The sequence below is a fragment of the Stegostoma tigrinum genome, chromosome 4 (genome assembly GCF_030684315.1).
Source record: "Stegostoma tigrinum isolate sSteTig4 chromosome 4, sSteTig4.hap1, whole genome shotgun sequence".
Taxonomy (NCBI): domain Eukaryota; kingdom Metazoa; phylum Chordata; class Chondrichthyes; order Orectolobiformes; family Stegostomatidae; genus Stegostoma; species Stegostoma tigrinum.
Window position 1 is genome coordinate 54993046 of NC_081357.1, and position 12253 is coordinate 55005298.

Here is a 12253-nt window from a genome sequence, read left to right on the forward strand (position 1 = left end):
GCCTGTTGCTCCCGATGTGGCCTCCTCCATATCAGTGAGACCAGGCGTAGACTCGAAGACTGTTTCATAGAAAATTTGCGCTCTGTACACAACAAACAACAATATCTTCTGGTCGCCCAACTCTTTAACTACCCCTTCCACTCCCTGGGTGACATGTCCATCCTGGGCCACCTCCAGTGCCACAATGACACCACCCACAAACTGCAGGAGCAGCACCTCACATTCCATCTTGGGAGCCTTCAGCCCGATTGCCTTAACATGAAATTCACCAGTTTTAAAATCTCCCCACCTCCAGCCTCATCTCATATCCAACCCTCCCTCTCATCCCCACCTCCTTGACCTGATACCTTTCCATCTTCTTTCCCATCTATCCCACTGACCAACCCCCACGAATCCACACCTGCATTCACAAATCACCATCCCACCTACCTTGCCTAGCCCCACCCCTCTCTCTGTTTATTTCCCAGTTCCCTTCCTTTCCCCCATTTCTGAAGGGTCCTGACCCGAAACATTAGCTTTTCTGCTCCTCTGATGCTGCCCGGTTTGCTGTGTTCCTCCAGCTCCGCACGGTGCTCTTTCATTCATTCATTCAATGTCTTCATAGATGCCCACTCAGTATACAACTGATCTGGCTCCAAGCTTACACTTCTCCTCTCACAGGTGATCATCACATATCTTTTATAGAAGCTCTTTGTGAATCATTTTAGGTGGATGTGGCTGAGGAATGTCAATTTCTAATGAGACATCAACACTGACAGACCAATGCAGCAGTATTACTGCATGTGTTTGCATCAACTAAACAGATATCCCTGAATCACTTGCTGAGAGATCTTCCAGAACATTTTGTCTTCATTGATAACTAAATTGACTCAGTTTCCTTGTTACTATGTTCATTAGGTGATAGATTTTTATATCTAGATGTTTTATTTCATGCTTCTCCTGTGGTGGCAACAGAGATAGGACATCTGCTAATCACTATTTATCTTCCTGACTTGTATTTCAGAGTGAAGTGATGACTCTCAAGCCTCAAGGATAACCTTTGGAGTCCTGCAGGAACTCTGATTATTTTTCTCGCATGTGTTCCACTGGACAATGATTATTCTTCACCAAGACATTTTTTCCATAGAGCTATGTATGAAATTTTTTCACATGCATATGTGACAACCAAAAGCTGTAGGCTGGATTTTATATGCCTTTCAATAACAGGGCGCAAAACCTGCAGCTTTCAATTATAGAGACAAAAAGTCCTACTTCACTTGCTTGAGAATAGATTGAAGATGCGAGACGGTTCTCTTTAGATCTGATAGAAGTTTGCAAAATCATAAGCAGGCTAAATAGAGTGGACAGGGAGAAAGTGTTCCCACTCATAAAAGAAACAAGAATGAGACGGCACAGATTTAAAATGATTTGCAAAAGTAGCTATACTGCCTTGAAGCCTCATGGAAGCACGTTCAATTGAGACACTCAAAAAGACATTGCACAATTATGTGCAAGAATATGAGGAAAAAGTAGGAGATGTAAATGGTGCTCATTTTAAGAGCTGATGCAGATGTGAATGGCCCAACAGCCGCCTTCTGCACTGTAGTATTTATCTGCTTTAGACGTTCCTAGGCTGTGGTGACTGGCGGGACATCTGGTGTAATTCAGAACGAAACAGTCATCTAGGTTTTTTCTAGTTGCAACAGACTCGACTGTTAATTATTCACAGGGATTTTTATTCCATCTGAGCCTGTGATGAATGCTTGGGCTGTTTCAAAAGGTTATGAACCACTATTTCAGCTGTATACGCATGACGGCCAGTTGTGAGAAAATATTGAGGGCTTATCTATCTTTGATGGGATAGTGGAAGTGATGTTTATTCCGACAATCAATTGACTGCCTGAAGGGATCTAATTTTTTGGAAAGGTAAGTTTTTTTCTTTTTTCCCCTTTTTTATTTCCACTGTTATGGGAAGCATCCTTACCACTGATAATGTGCTAATTCCATATTTTTTGATTATAAAGGTGGAGTAACTCCACAGAGGAAGAGAAGATTTTCAAGTGAAATTGGATTGTTGAGTTTTTTTTTTAAGATCCTGAGCTGTTTCCGTGGTGTGTACTGGGTGAATGCCTCCGGAGGATACTTGAGACATATGGGAAGTGTGACAAAGCAAGGGAAACTTGAAGAACATGGAGGGACTCTGGACTATAGATGATATGAAAAGAATAAGGAATCTGAGGGGTTATAGAGGTGGCATGTAGTGGGTGGACAGTACGACATGAAGGCTTAAGTACCTAACATTGATCATTAACACAGGACCGATATCACAATAAATGGAAGTCTGCATTTGAGCCTGTCAGCCTGGCATCAACCCAGCTTCATTGCTACCCTGGGAAAGCATGTCCGAATCCATTTCATCACTGGCTAGCCAGAAAGAAAATGCAGAAGGTAGAGATGAGACTTCTCTGTTACATTCCCAGACATTTTTCCAATACTCAAGCAAAATGGTTAGAACCCATGACATCCCCATAACATTGTACTGTACATGTTCAAGATGCCAATTGGCCTTGGCTCAAAGGGTAATTCTCTTGCCTCTTAGGCTGTAAGGTTCTGGACTCAAGTCCCACTCCAGAGCTTGAGCATAGAAATTAAGATACTCCAATCTGTACTATCAAAAGTATTTTAGATAATATTTGATTTATCGTCAACATCACAGAAAGGTTATTTGGTTACTATCACATTTTTTGAGTTAACTGTACAGTGATCATCACCTTGTTTCCTACTTCACAGAGTTTCTACAGTTGGAAAACTACTGCATTGACTAGTAAGAACTCTGAGAAGTCCAGTATTTGTAAAAGGTGACTTGCAATTTTACTCAGATAACAAGGCGTAGAGCTGGATAAACACAGCAGGTCAAGCAGCAGAGGAACAGGAAAGCTGACGTTTAGGGTTACTGTACTTTTCTGCAGGTGATTGTTGAGAATCTAATTCCTAAGCCTTGATAACAAAGTGTGGAGCTGGATGAACACAGCTGGCCAAGCAGCATTTCAGGAGCACAAAAGCTTATTTTTCAGGCCTAGACCCTTCATCAGAGAGGGGGATGGGGAGAGGGTTCTGGAATAAATAGGGAGAGAGGGGGAGGAGGACCAAAGATGGAGAGAAAAGGAGATAGGTGGAGAGGAGAGTATAGGTGGGGAGGGGACAGGTCAAGGAGGCAGGATGAGGTTAGTAGGTAGGAAATGGAGGTGCGGCTTGAGGTGGGAGGAAGGGATAGGTGAGATGAAGAACAGGTTAGGGAGGCAAGTGCTACACTTGCCCCTACACCTCCTCCCTCACCCCCTTCCTAGGCCCCAAGATGACTTTCCATATTAAGCAGATGTTCACCTGCACATCTGCCAATGTGGTATACTGTATCCACTGTACCCGGTGCAGCTTCCTCTACATTGGGGAAACCAAGCGGAGGCTTGGGGACCGCTTTGCAGAACACCTCCGCTCGGTTCGCAACAATCAACTGCACCTCCCAGTTGCGAACCAGTTTAACTCCCCCTCCCATTCCTCAGATGACATGTCCATCATGAGCCTCCTGCAGTGCCACAATGATGCCACCCGAAGGTTGCAGGAATAGCAACTCATATTCCGCTTGGGAACCCTGCAGCCCAATGGTATCAATGTGGACTTCACAAGCTTCAAAATCACCCCTACCCCCACTGCATCCCAAAACCAACCCAGCTCGTCCCCCGCCACTGCATCCCAAAACCAGCCCAGCTTGTCCCTGCCTCCCTAACCTGTTTTTCCTCTCACCTATCCCTTCCTCCCACCTCAAGCCGCACCTCCATTTCCTACCTACTAACCTCATCCCACCTCCTTGACTTGTCCATCTTCCCTGGACTGACCTATCCCCTCCCTACCTCCCCACCTATCTTCTTTTCTCTCCATCTTCGGTCCACCCCCCCCTTCCTATTTATTCCAGAACCCTGTCCCCATCCCCCTCTCTGATGAAGGGTCTAGACCCGAAACATCAGCTTTTGTGCTCCCGAGATGCTGCTCGGCCTGTTGCGTTCATCCAGCCTCACATTTTATTATCTTGGATTCTTCAGCATCTGCAGTTCCCATTATCTCTGATCACAATTCCCAAGCCTTGCTGGCTTGAGCTAATAAATGGTAAGTTGCATTCATACAACAAAAGTGCCAGGCAACAACCATTTCAAACAACTGAGTAAGAACTTCCCTTTGACATTTGATGGCATTATCTTACCAGGCCACCAATGCCCACGCCAACCAATATCTGAAGAAGGGTCTAGGCCCAAAACGTCAGCCTTCCTGCTCCTCTGATGCTGCTTGGCCTGCTGTTTTCATTCAGCTCTGCACTTTGTGATCTCCAATCAATGTCCTGCTGTTTTCTTAACCGGGAACTGAACTGAACTATTCATACTGTGGCCTTAACAGCAGGTCAGATGGGAGGAAACCTGCAGCAAGTAATTCACCTGCAAACCTCCCAGAGCCCTGTCCATCATTTACAAGTCAGGGGTATGACAGGGTACTCCCCACTTGTCTGTGAATGGGTTCAGCTCCAACAACACTCAACTAGTAGCCACGCCAAGGCAGCCCGCTAGGGATTGGCACCATATCCACAAACATTCAGTCACTCCACCACCGAAACTCAGACGTTTTGCTGGAATAAAATGTTCACTTTCACCACGGCAACTGATGGCCGTTTATTCAGTTTGAAGTGAAAAGTTCCTCGGCGAAACGAATGAGCTGGTGCAGTAAGTGCAAAACGATTATGCGACAAAACAAATAACTAAGGCCGCTGGAGATCGTAACAACAAAAACAGAAATTGCTGGAGGTACTCGGCAGATCCCACAGCAGCAAGAACAGAAGCTGCTGTAAAAGCTCAGCAGGTCTGACAGCATCTGTGAACGGAAAATAAAACAAGAGTTAACGTTTCGGGTCCAGTGACCGTTCCTCAGATCCGGCAGCGTCTGGAGAGAGAAGCAGAGTTTGTGCTCACAGTCCGGGTTCATCGGAGTCCTCATTTGAAACGATGCTGACAGCCGGTGAGGAAAAGGTCGCTTTAAATCAAGTTCCGGCTTCGCCGGTTATAAAAAAAACTTTCAAATTTAAAATTCACGCGCAGCGATTCCAAGCAGTGCTGCGCAGGCGCGGATGTTGGAATGGCGAGTAGGTCACGCAGGCGTAGTAGGAAGCTCTTTTACCGTTGCCAGTACTCCGCCCCACCCATCCGTCCTCCCTGGGGACGGCGGTTTCTCTGGATCGCCCGTGTGTCTCTGCCACTAGTTATCCCTGCGTTCGTGTAGAGCGTCAGTTCCGGCGGCAAGCCGCTTTTCCCCGGATGTTTGCGGGCTGGGATTAACCCCGGAAATGCCGGACGAAGCTGGTGGGAGCGGAGCGCTGCAGGAATCGCGGCCCGGCCTCGGCGAACTCCGCTCCTGACACCGGCGGCGAATTCGAGAGGCCGAGTGCGGCGGGCGGCCCGGCGGCTTGCGCCAGGGGCCTGGGGTTGACCGCCCCCCACTGCCGGCTGTAGGGATGTCGGCGGAGATCATCGACACCCCCCCGCTGCACTTCGAGGAGATCGACTACAATGAGATTGATGTGGAGGAGGTGAGGCAAGAGCCGGGGTTGGGGGGGGGTGGGGTGTTGTTGCTTTTGGGGGAGACACCAAACCAGGGGAGAGAGTCAAGTATTAGGCCCCAGCGTGGGGAAGGGGAGCGAGCCCTGCCCGCAACACCCTGCCCCCAGTCTCGTCCGTTTTGTTTAAGAGAATAAGGAAATGGGTTAAAGTCCAGATCATTTAGATGGATTGTAAACACGTTAGTGAAGGGTACATCTCGTGCTGTCTGATGTCTTCTGGTAATCTCATACTGTCTCTCTCTGGTGCATTGGAGTATGTGAGAATTGTGGAGAGTTTTATTGTTTTTTGAGTTTTTTTTAAATTTGAACGAGAACTTTAGTCGTTTGTGCATCCTAGTACCCCGCCCCCAACGTAAGACAGTTCGGAAAAGAGTGGCTACAAAATTTGAATTGTTTAACTGGGATATACTTATACTTATTTATTTATATTCCTTGTTTTTCTTGAAAGCTTTTGTTTATAAACTCTGTATAAACATGATCAGAAATTATTTGAATACTTTCCTCGTTATGGCAAACTGATTTCATTTCTTCCCCAGCAACTTGGTGTCTAAAGTAAAAGTTTAAATTCTGTCTAACTTGCTGCTAATATATGCACTTGCAGTAAGGAACTACCAGGCTATAACATTTGCTCCTGTTGATTTTCCAGGATTCTGAAGGTTGATGTTTTTGGTGAACTTGTAGATTACCAACTAATCTTTAGTGTAGATAATTAACTTTTTGTGGGGGAGAAATGACTTCCCATTGCATAATGAAGAAAGCTATGCCAAATTTTGATGGATCTTCAGCCTTCCATTTTTAACAATGTAACTGTTTCAGATTTGGCTTTCTTTTTTTGAAAATGCGATTGCAATATTGCTGTAACTGTAGAGATTGCATTAACATCTCCCTTTTAGTCAACCAACAAATTCTTTTGTTCTAATCCATTGTACAGATGAATGTGACTATTTTAAGTGAGCATGATGTGCACTTATCTACTATATTGTGATAGGTGAATGTGGATTTCAGTTACTTTGGTATTTAAATTAGCATAGAATTAAATAAAAAGTAACTGACTCTTAGGATGAAAGATCTGTTTCTATGTTGTATTGTATATTATACTATCTCAAGTCAATGAGAATCCAGTTCAAGGTATTTTTAAAAAAAACAACCTGTTGAGAGATGTTATACACAGCCCTGGAACAAGTGGGACTTGAATCTGGCACAGATTTGGGATACTGCCACTTAGCCACTACATTTTGTGACACTGGACATTGTGAGAATTTCATTTGTACCTTTGAAAGTATGCAATGAATTTGATTTTACTTAAAATTTACAACCAGCATGAATTAAGAAAAACTATCCTAAAATTCTAAATGTTTCAAACCATTTTGATGTAATTAAGACTGAAAACAGTGGCAGTAGAATTTGACTGCAGAGCCCAATCCAATAATTAACCATTGTGGGCTTCCAGCAGAGGTCCCTGCAATGCAGTCAAAGAAGCAGGAATCCCTGGGCTGTCATCTGTCTTGTTCCTAACTGTGATCCAGTAAAGAAACCTGTACAAGTAAACTGACTGAGAGGATGGTTACAAAATCAATCAAATGATTGGAGTTAATTGAGCAGATGCTGTGGATTAAAAATATGATCGATCTTGTCTTCACATATTCAATTTTAGAATATATTGAATTGTTCAGTGTCCAAACTTCCATGAGCTTGTAAAGCCTTTTTGTTAAAGTAACAAATGAAGACCTTAAACTTGATATTGAAGCTTCATTTGATGTTCTCTCTCCAATGAAATTATTCTCCAAGGATGACATAAATGACGAAATACTTTTGATCAATGTCATGTTGGAGGGAAATATAAACAAATTGTGCAGGAGCTTCCTCCTGTTAATAATTGGAAAAGAGAACATTGTTTAAAGAGGTGATTTCAAGAGCAAGAACAATTCCAGATTTTCTTGATTAGCACATTCAACTTGCACAATAGCTTTGGATCACTATCTGAAGAGCAGAAATTTGCAGCACTGAAAGGAGCAGGCAGTGGAGTAATACAAGTTTAATTTTTTTGTGTAGAGTTGCTCGAGACATGACAGGCCCAATGACCTCCTTCTGTGCTGCAACCATTGAATGATTCTTTGAATTATCCTTAAAATGTTAAAGTAAATCTAGTAACTTATACATCCCATGTGCTACACACATCAGCCTGAAACTAGGTGGGAATGTGACTTGAGACGCTTCAAGCAGATTTGGAAAAGCTAAGTAAGTGAGCAAAAATATGGTAAATGAGATATAATGTGAAAAAACCATGAAAGTATCCACTTTGGTAGGAAAGAGAAATGCAGAACATTTAATAAATGGTGAGAGATTTAGAAGCGTTAATGTCTAAAGGAGTCTGGCTGTCCTTGTCCTTAGGTAATTGAAAGCTAACATGCAAATGCTGCAAGCATTTAAGAAGGCAAGTAGAATGCTGGCCTTTAATGATAGTTGATTTGATTGCAGGAGTAAGTGTTACCATGATTGTTTTATAGAGCCTTCCTGAGACCACACCTGGAGTATTGTGTACAGTTTTGATTTCAGTTAGTGGAAAAGATATATTTGGCATAGAAGAAATGCAAGGAATGTTCACCAGACTGATCCCTGGGATGATGGCACTGTCCTGTGAGGAGAGATTGGAAATACTGAATGGGTGTGGGGCGAGCTTACAGAGCACGACCGGATGGACGCAACAAGGATGTTTACCCTAGCTGCTCAGCGGTTAGGACGCCAATTTGGAGTGAGATGAAGGAAGTTTCTTCACTCAGACAGTGATAACCTTTGAAATTCTGTACTCTGCAGTGTGGTGAAGGCTCAGTGATTGCATTCAAAACAGATTGATAGATTTCCTGACATTAAAGATTTCAAGGGATATGGGGATAACGTAATAGAATGACATTAAGAGACGTATGATCAACTGTGTTCCAGATGAATGGCAGAACAGGCTCTAAGGGCTGAATGGACTTTTTCTCATTTCCTGCACTCCTGTGCATACCCCAGAAGTCCTGCATTTTGCAGATTCTCAGTGTTGTGGTACAATCATGTAATGACAGTTTGGAATAAAATGTGATCTGAAGTGGGGAGAGAAATAAATAGTAGCTTGGAGTTTTGGTTTTGTATTGATCTACCTGACTGCATTTTAAAAAAAATTATAGCATGGGTGTTTGTGTGTAATGCGACCAACAAGCATCAGATACAAGATTTGAGATGCCATACTAAAGAGCTGCAGTTGTTCTTGTTACGATAAAGAAAAATAATTACACTATGATCGTATTTTTGACTTTTGATTTGTTTTGACTCTATACATACATATAATACGCTTGTAATCTATTGCTGGAAAATCTTTGTACTGGTGATGTAATATACTTTTAGTTCATGTATACTTTTATCCACTTTTGGGTTGATAGCTATCAAAGGGTGCTGGGCCAAGCACTGTAGGGGTGTTTTAAATGCCCGTAGACTGAAAGAGTGGCAGCTACAGGCAACCCAGCCAAGCTGATTCAAATATTGAAAATCCTGGACAAAAAGTGGAAGTCGACAAAAATGTGAAATTCCTGCTGTCGTGGAAAGCTCCAGGTTCCAGTGGGCTCCCAGGAGAGAAACACAAACCTGTCAAGCCAACATATAGCTGTCAAATTTACATAAATGCATCATAGTGAATGATAAACAAACCATTTCACAGGAGTTCAAGGACGCTGTGATTGTTTACTTGTACAAAAGAAAAGGACAATTTGTGTGACGACCACAGTAGAATGTTGTTGCTTACAAAAGCTGGCAGATTCAAAAAAACATTCTACTCAACATACTCGTCAGATTTCAGTGCGTGCACTGTTAAGAATCAAATTTGGCATCCAAAAAAGCAGAGACATTGAGATGTGATATTCACCCTTCAGCAAATACAAAAGAAATGCTGCAAACAGGTGGGGCACCTCTGTATACAATTGTACTTTAGCTGACCTGATAAAAGTCTTCGTCACAGTAAATAGAAAAACTTTATGTAAAGTTTTGGCCAAATTTGCATGTTTTGACAGAGCTGTAATTTTGATACAGCATTTTGTCAATGGCATGATGGGTGAGCTGCTGACTGTGGTAAATGTAGTCAACACTTTGACTTAACTAGCAGTGAGAACCAGAAGTATGTGATTCCTCTGGTGCCCTTCTGCATAATCTTTGTAGCAGGCTTTCGTGAGCATTTCATGAGCATGTGGATGGAATATGTGTCCAAATTTATAACAAGTGGCAATTGCTTCAACTTGAGATGGCTGAAAATCTCAGTTTCTGCTGATTGAGCCTCGTGTATCATGGCAAGCCTTCAGAGGATCATGAACTATTGTTCAGAAGTGGTTGATGACTATTGTTAATCATCAGCTTAGTGAAGACCGATACTTTGCCATTCACCAAATTCTGAACATACCCCACCTACTATAAATATAAATAACTTTATCACAGAGGTGCAGTCTCCAGAAATGACTTCATGGAAGGTGAGATTTCAGAAAAACTCAGAATCTGCCCATTTAAATAAAAGACTGGAGGATACGAGGTATTAAGCTTATAACAAAACTAACTGTGTACAGAGCCCTGGTAATCCCTACCCTCTTATTTATATTGTAGTCCATGTCTCTCAAACATATTAAATAGTTGGACATGAGATGCATTTAGAACATCATGGAGGTCAAATAAAGAGAAAAAGTGCCCAAGCCTTCTGCTGCATTCCAAAGAATGGAAATCTCTGCAATTGCAGCATTCCTAATCCGAGCCAGCTCAGAAAGAATGGTTACGTACTATACATGACTGTTTAAAAACATTTATTCATGACATAACCATGGACACTGTTCATAAGGTAGGCCAAGATTAAGACTCAAGCTTCTTTAAAGTTAATCTCCGGTAATATGCATATCCACCATAGACCAGGAGAGAATTGCACTAGTGAGGGAGCAGTTTTAAGTAGTGGCATTGTTTCCTTTCAACAGAAAAAAATATATAGGCTTCAAAGGATAAAAGACAACCTGGAAAGACCGGGCAGTCCCAAGAAAATCAGACTCTTCATCCTCATCTGCACTTTGGAAACTCCTGCAGCCACGTTAGAGCTCACAACAGATGACTTCTGCATGTAAGAAATGACTATCTTCAATAACAAAAGGAAACTGATAGACAGGCAATGGTAGTTTGGAATGTACGCATCAATACAATGGAGTGGATGAGTGGTAGCTATACTTGTGGGCTTATACCGTGTGCTCAGGGTTCTGCCCACCGTCCACAGATGTGCAGGTTAGGTGAATTGGCCATGCTAAATTGCGCATTGTCCTGGGGTATGTGAATTAGCTATGGGAAGTGTGGGGTTACAGGGAAATGATAAGGGGATGGGTTTGTGTGGAATGCTGTTTGGAGGGGTGGTATGAGCTTATTAGGTCAAATGGCCTGTTTCCATACTTAGGGATTCTATGAAGTACAAATGAGAGAACCCTATGACTAGATAGTGTACCTCTTCAAATTGTTATCATGGATGCAGTTGAGATGTCTATGGGTTTTGGGCAAATACTGAAATATTTTAGAGTTAACCTTTTTGGGAAATGTTGTTACGCACCTCTTGAATAGATGGCTCTTGAACCTGTGCTGTATGGCTCAATGTAAGGGACGTTGCCCCTGCACCACAGTGCATTAAGAATTTTATCTATTGATAGCTTGTAAACTGTTCTGGAGTTGATGTATATGAGTTTGGATTTGCAGAGGGAAGGGCACTGACCCTCTGCTTCAGCGTGAAAATCAAGTGTAACAAATATACCGGGTTGTCCCTGATTTTATGGGTGCCCGACTTACGAACATGATCCCATACAGGAGTATATTAATTTTAGAGGTCTGACATGCGGATATTTCCTTGTATTTACAAACAGCTGTTTATACTGTTCTGTATTGAGTTCCAACTTGCATGCAATTTGATGTGCGAATGAAACACTTTCACAGCCTGAGTCCGCTTGCATATGTAATGCCAATTCTAAACAGAAAGAAGTAAAATACTGAACAAAAGGTACTCTGCCAAAATGTTTCCTTTACCCTTTTTTATTTAGAGAAACTCTGTTTTATATTGTGTGTCAGGGAAGAGGTGGAGAAAACATATGGCCAATCAATGTCATTTGTGCCCAGTAGCTATTGAATTAAATTTTGTGTGGCATTGTGAGCTGAACTTCTCTTTTCTGTCTGTCTCAAACCTTGACAACTGCACTGGTACTTGGGCTTGTACTGTATTATTGTTCTCAGCCATTTTATTAATCAGTCGTAGAATCATCGTAGATTCATTGTACAGATTCCATGTGGAAAAAGGCCACTCAGCCCAAAACGTTCACACCACCCCTCCAAAGAGCATCCCACCCAGACCCATTTCCCTACCCTTTCCCTGTAACCCTGCGTTTCCCATGCCTAATCCACCTAACTTACACACCCCTGGACACTATATGGGCAATTTAGCATGGCCGATCCACCTAACTTGCACATCTTTGGACAAAGGAAGGAAACCAGACCACCGAGAGGAAACCCCCACAGATGTGGGGAGAACATGCAGACTCCTGCAGACAGTCGCCCGGGTGTGGAATTGAACCCAGGTCCCTGATG

At 42.8% G+C, this 12253-nt stretch overlaps 1 protein-coding gene across 2 annotated transcripts in view; it reads left to right on the forward strand.

Moving 5' to 3' along the window:
- The first annotated feature begins 5243 nt into the window (after positions 1-5243).
- map3k7 (mitogen-activated protein kinase kinase kinase 7) overlaps positions 5244-12253 on the forward strand; it is a 122123-nt gene continuing 115113 nt past the window's right edge. Inside the window, exon 1 of one of the 2 annotated variants that reach the window (XM_048530791.2) lies at positions 5244-5605. In XM_048530791.2, coding sequence (XP_048386748.1) covers positions 5531-5605 — 75 coding nt within the window. In that variant the 5' untranslated portion in view covers positions 5244-5530. The remainder of the gene's footprint in view (positions 5606-12253) is intronic. The other variant, XM_048530792.2, reaches the window with a different exon arrangement.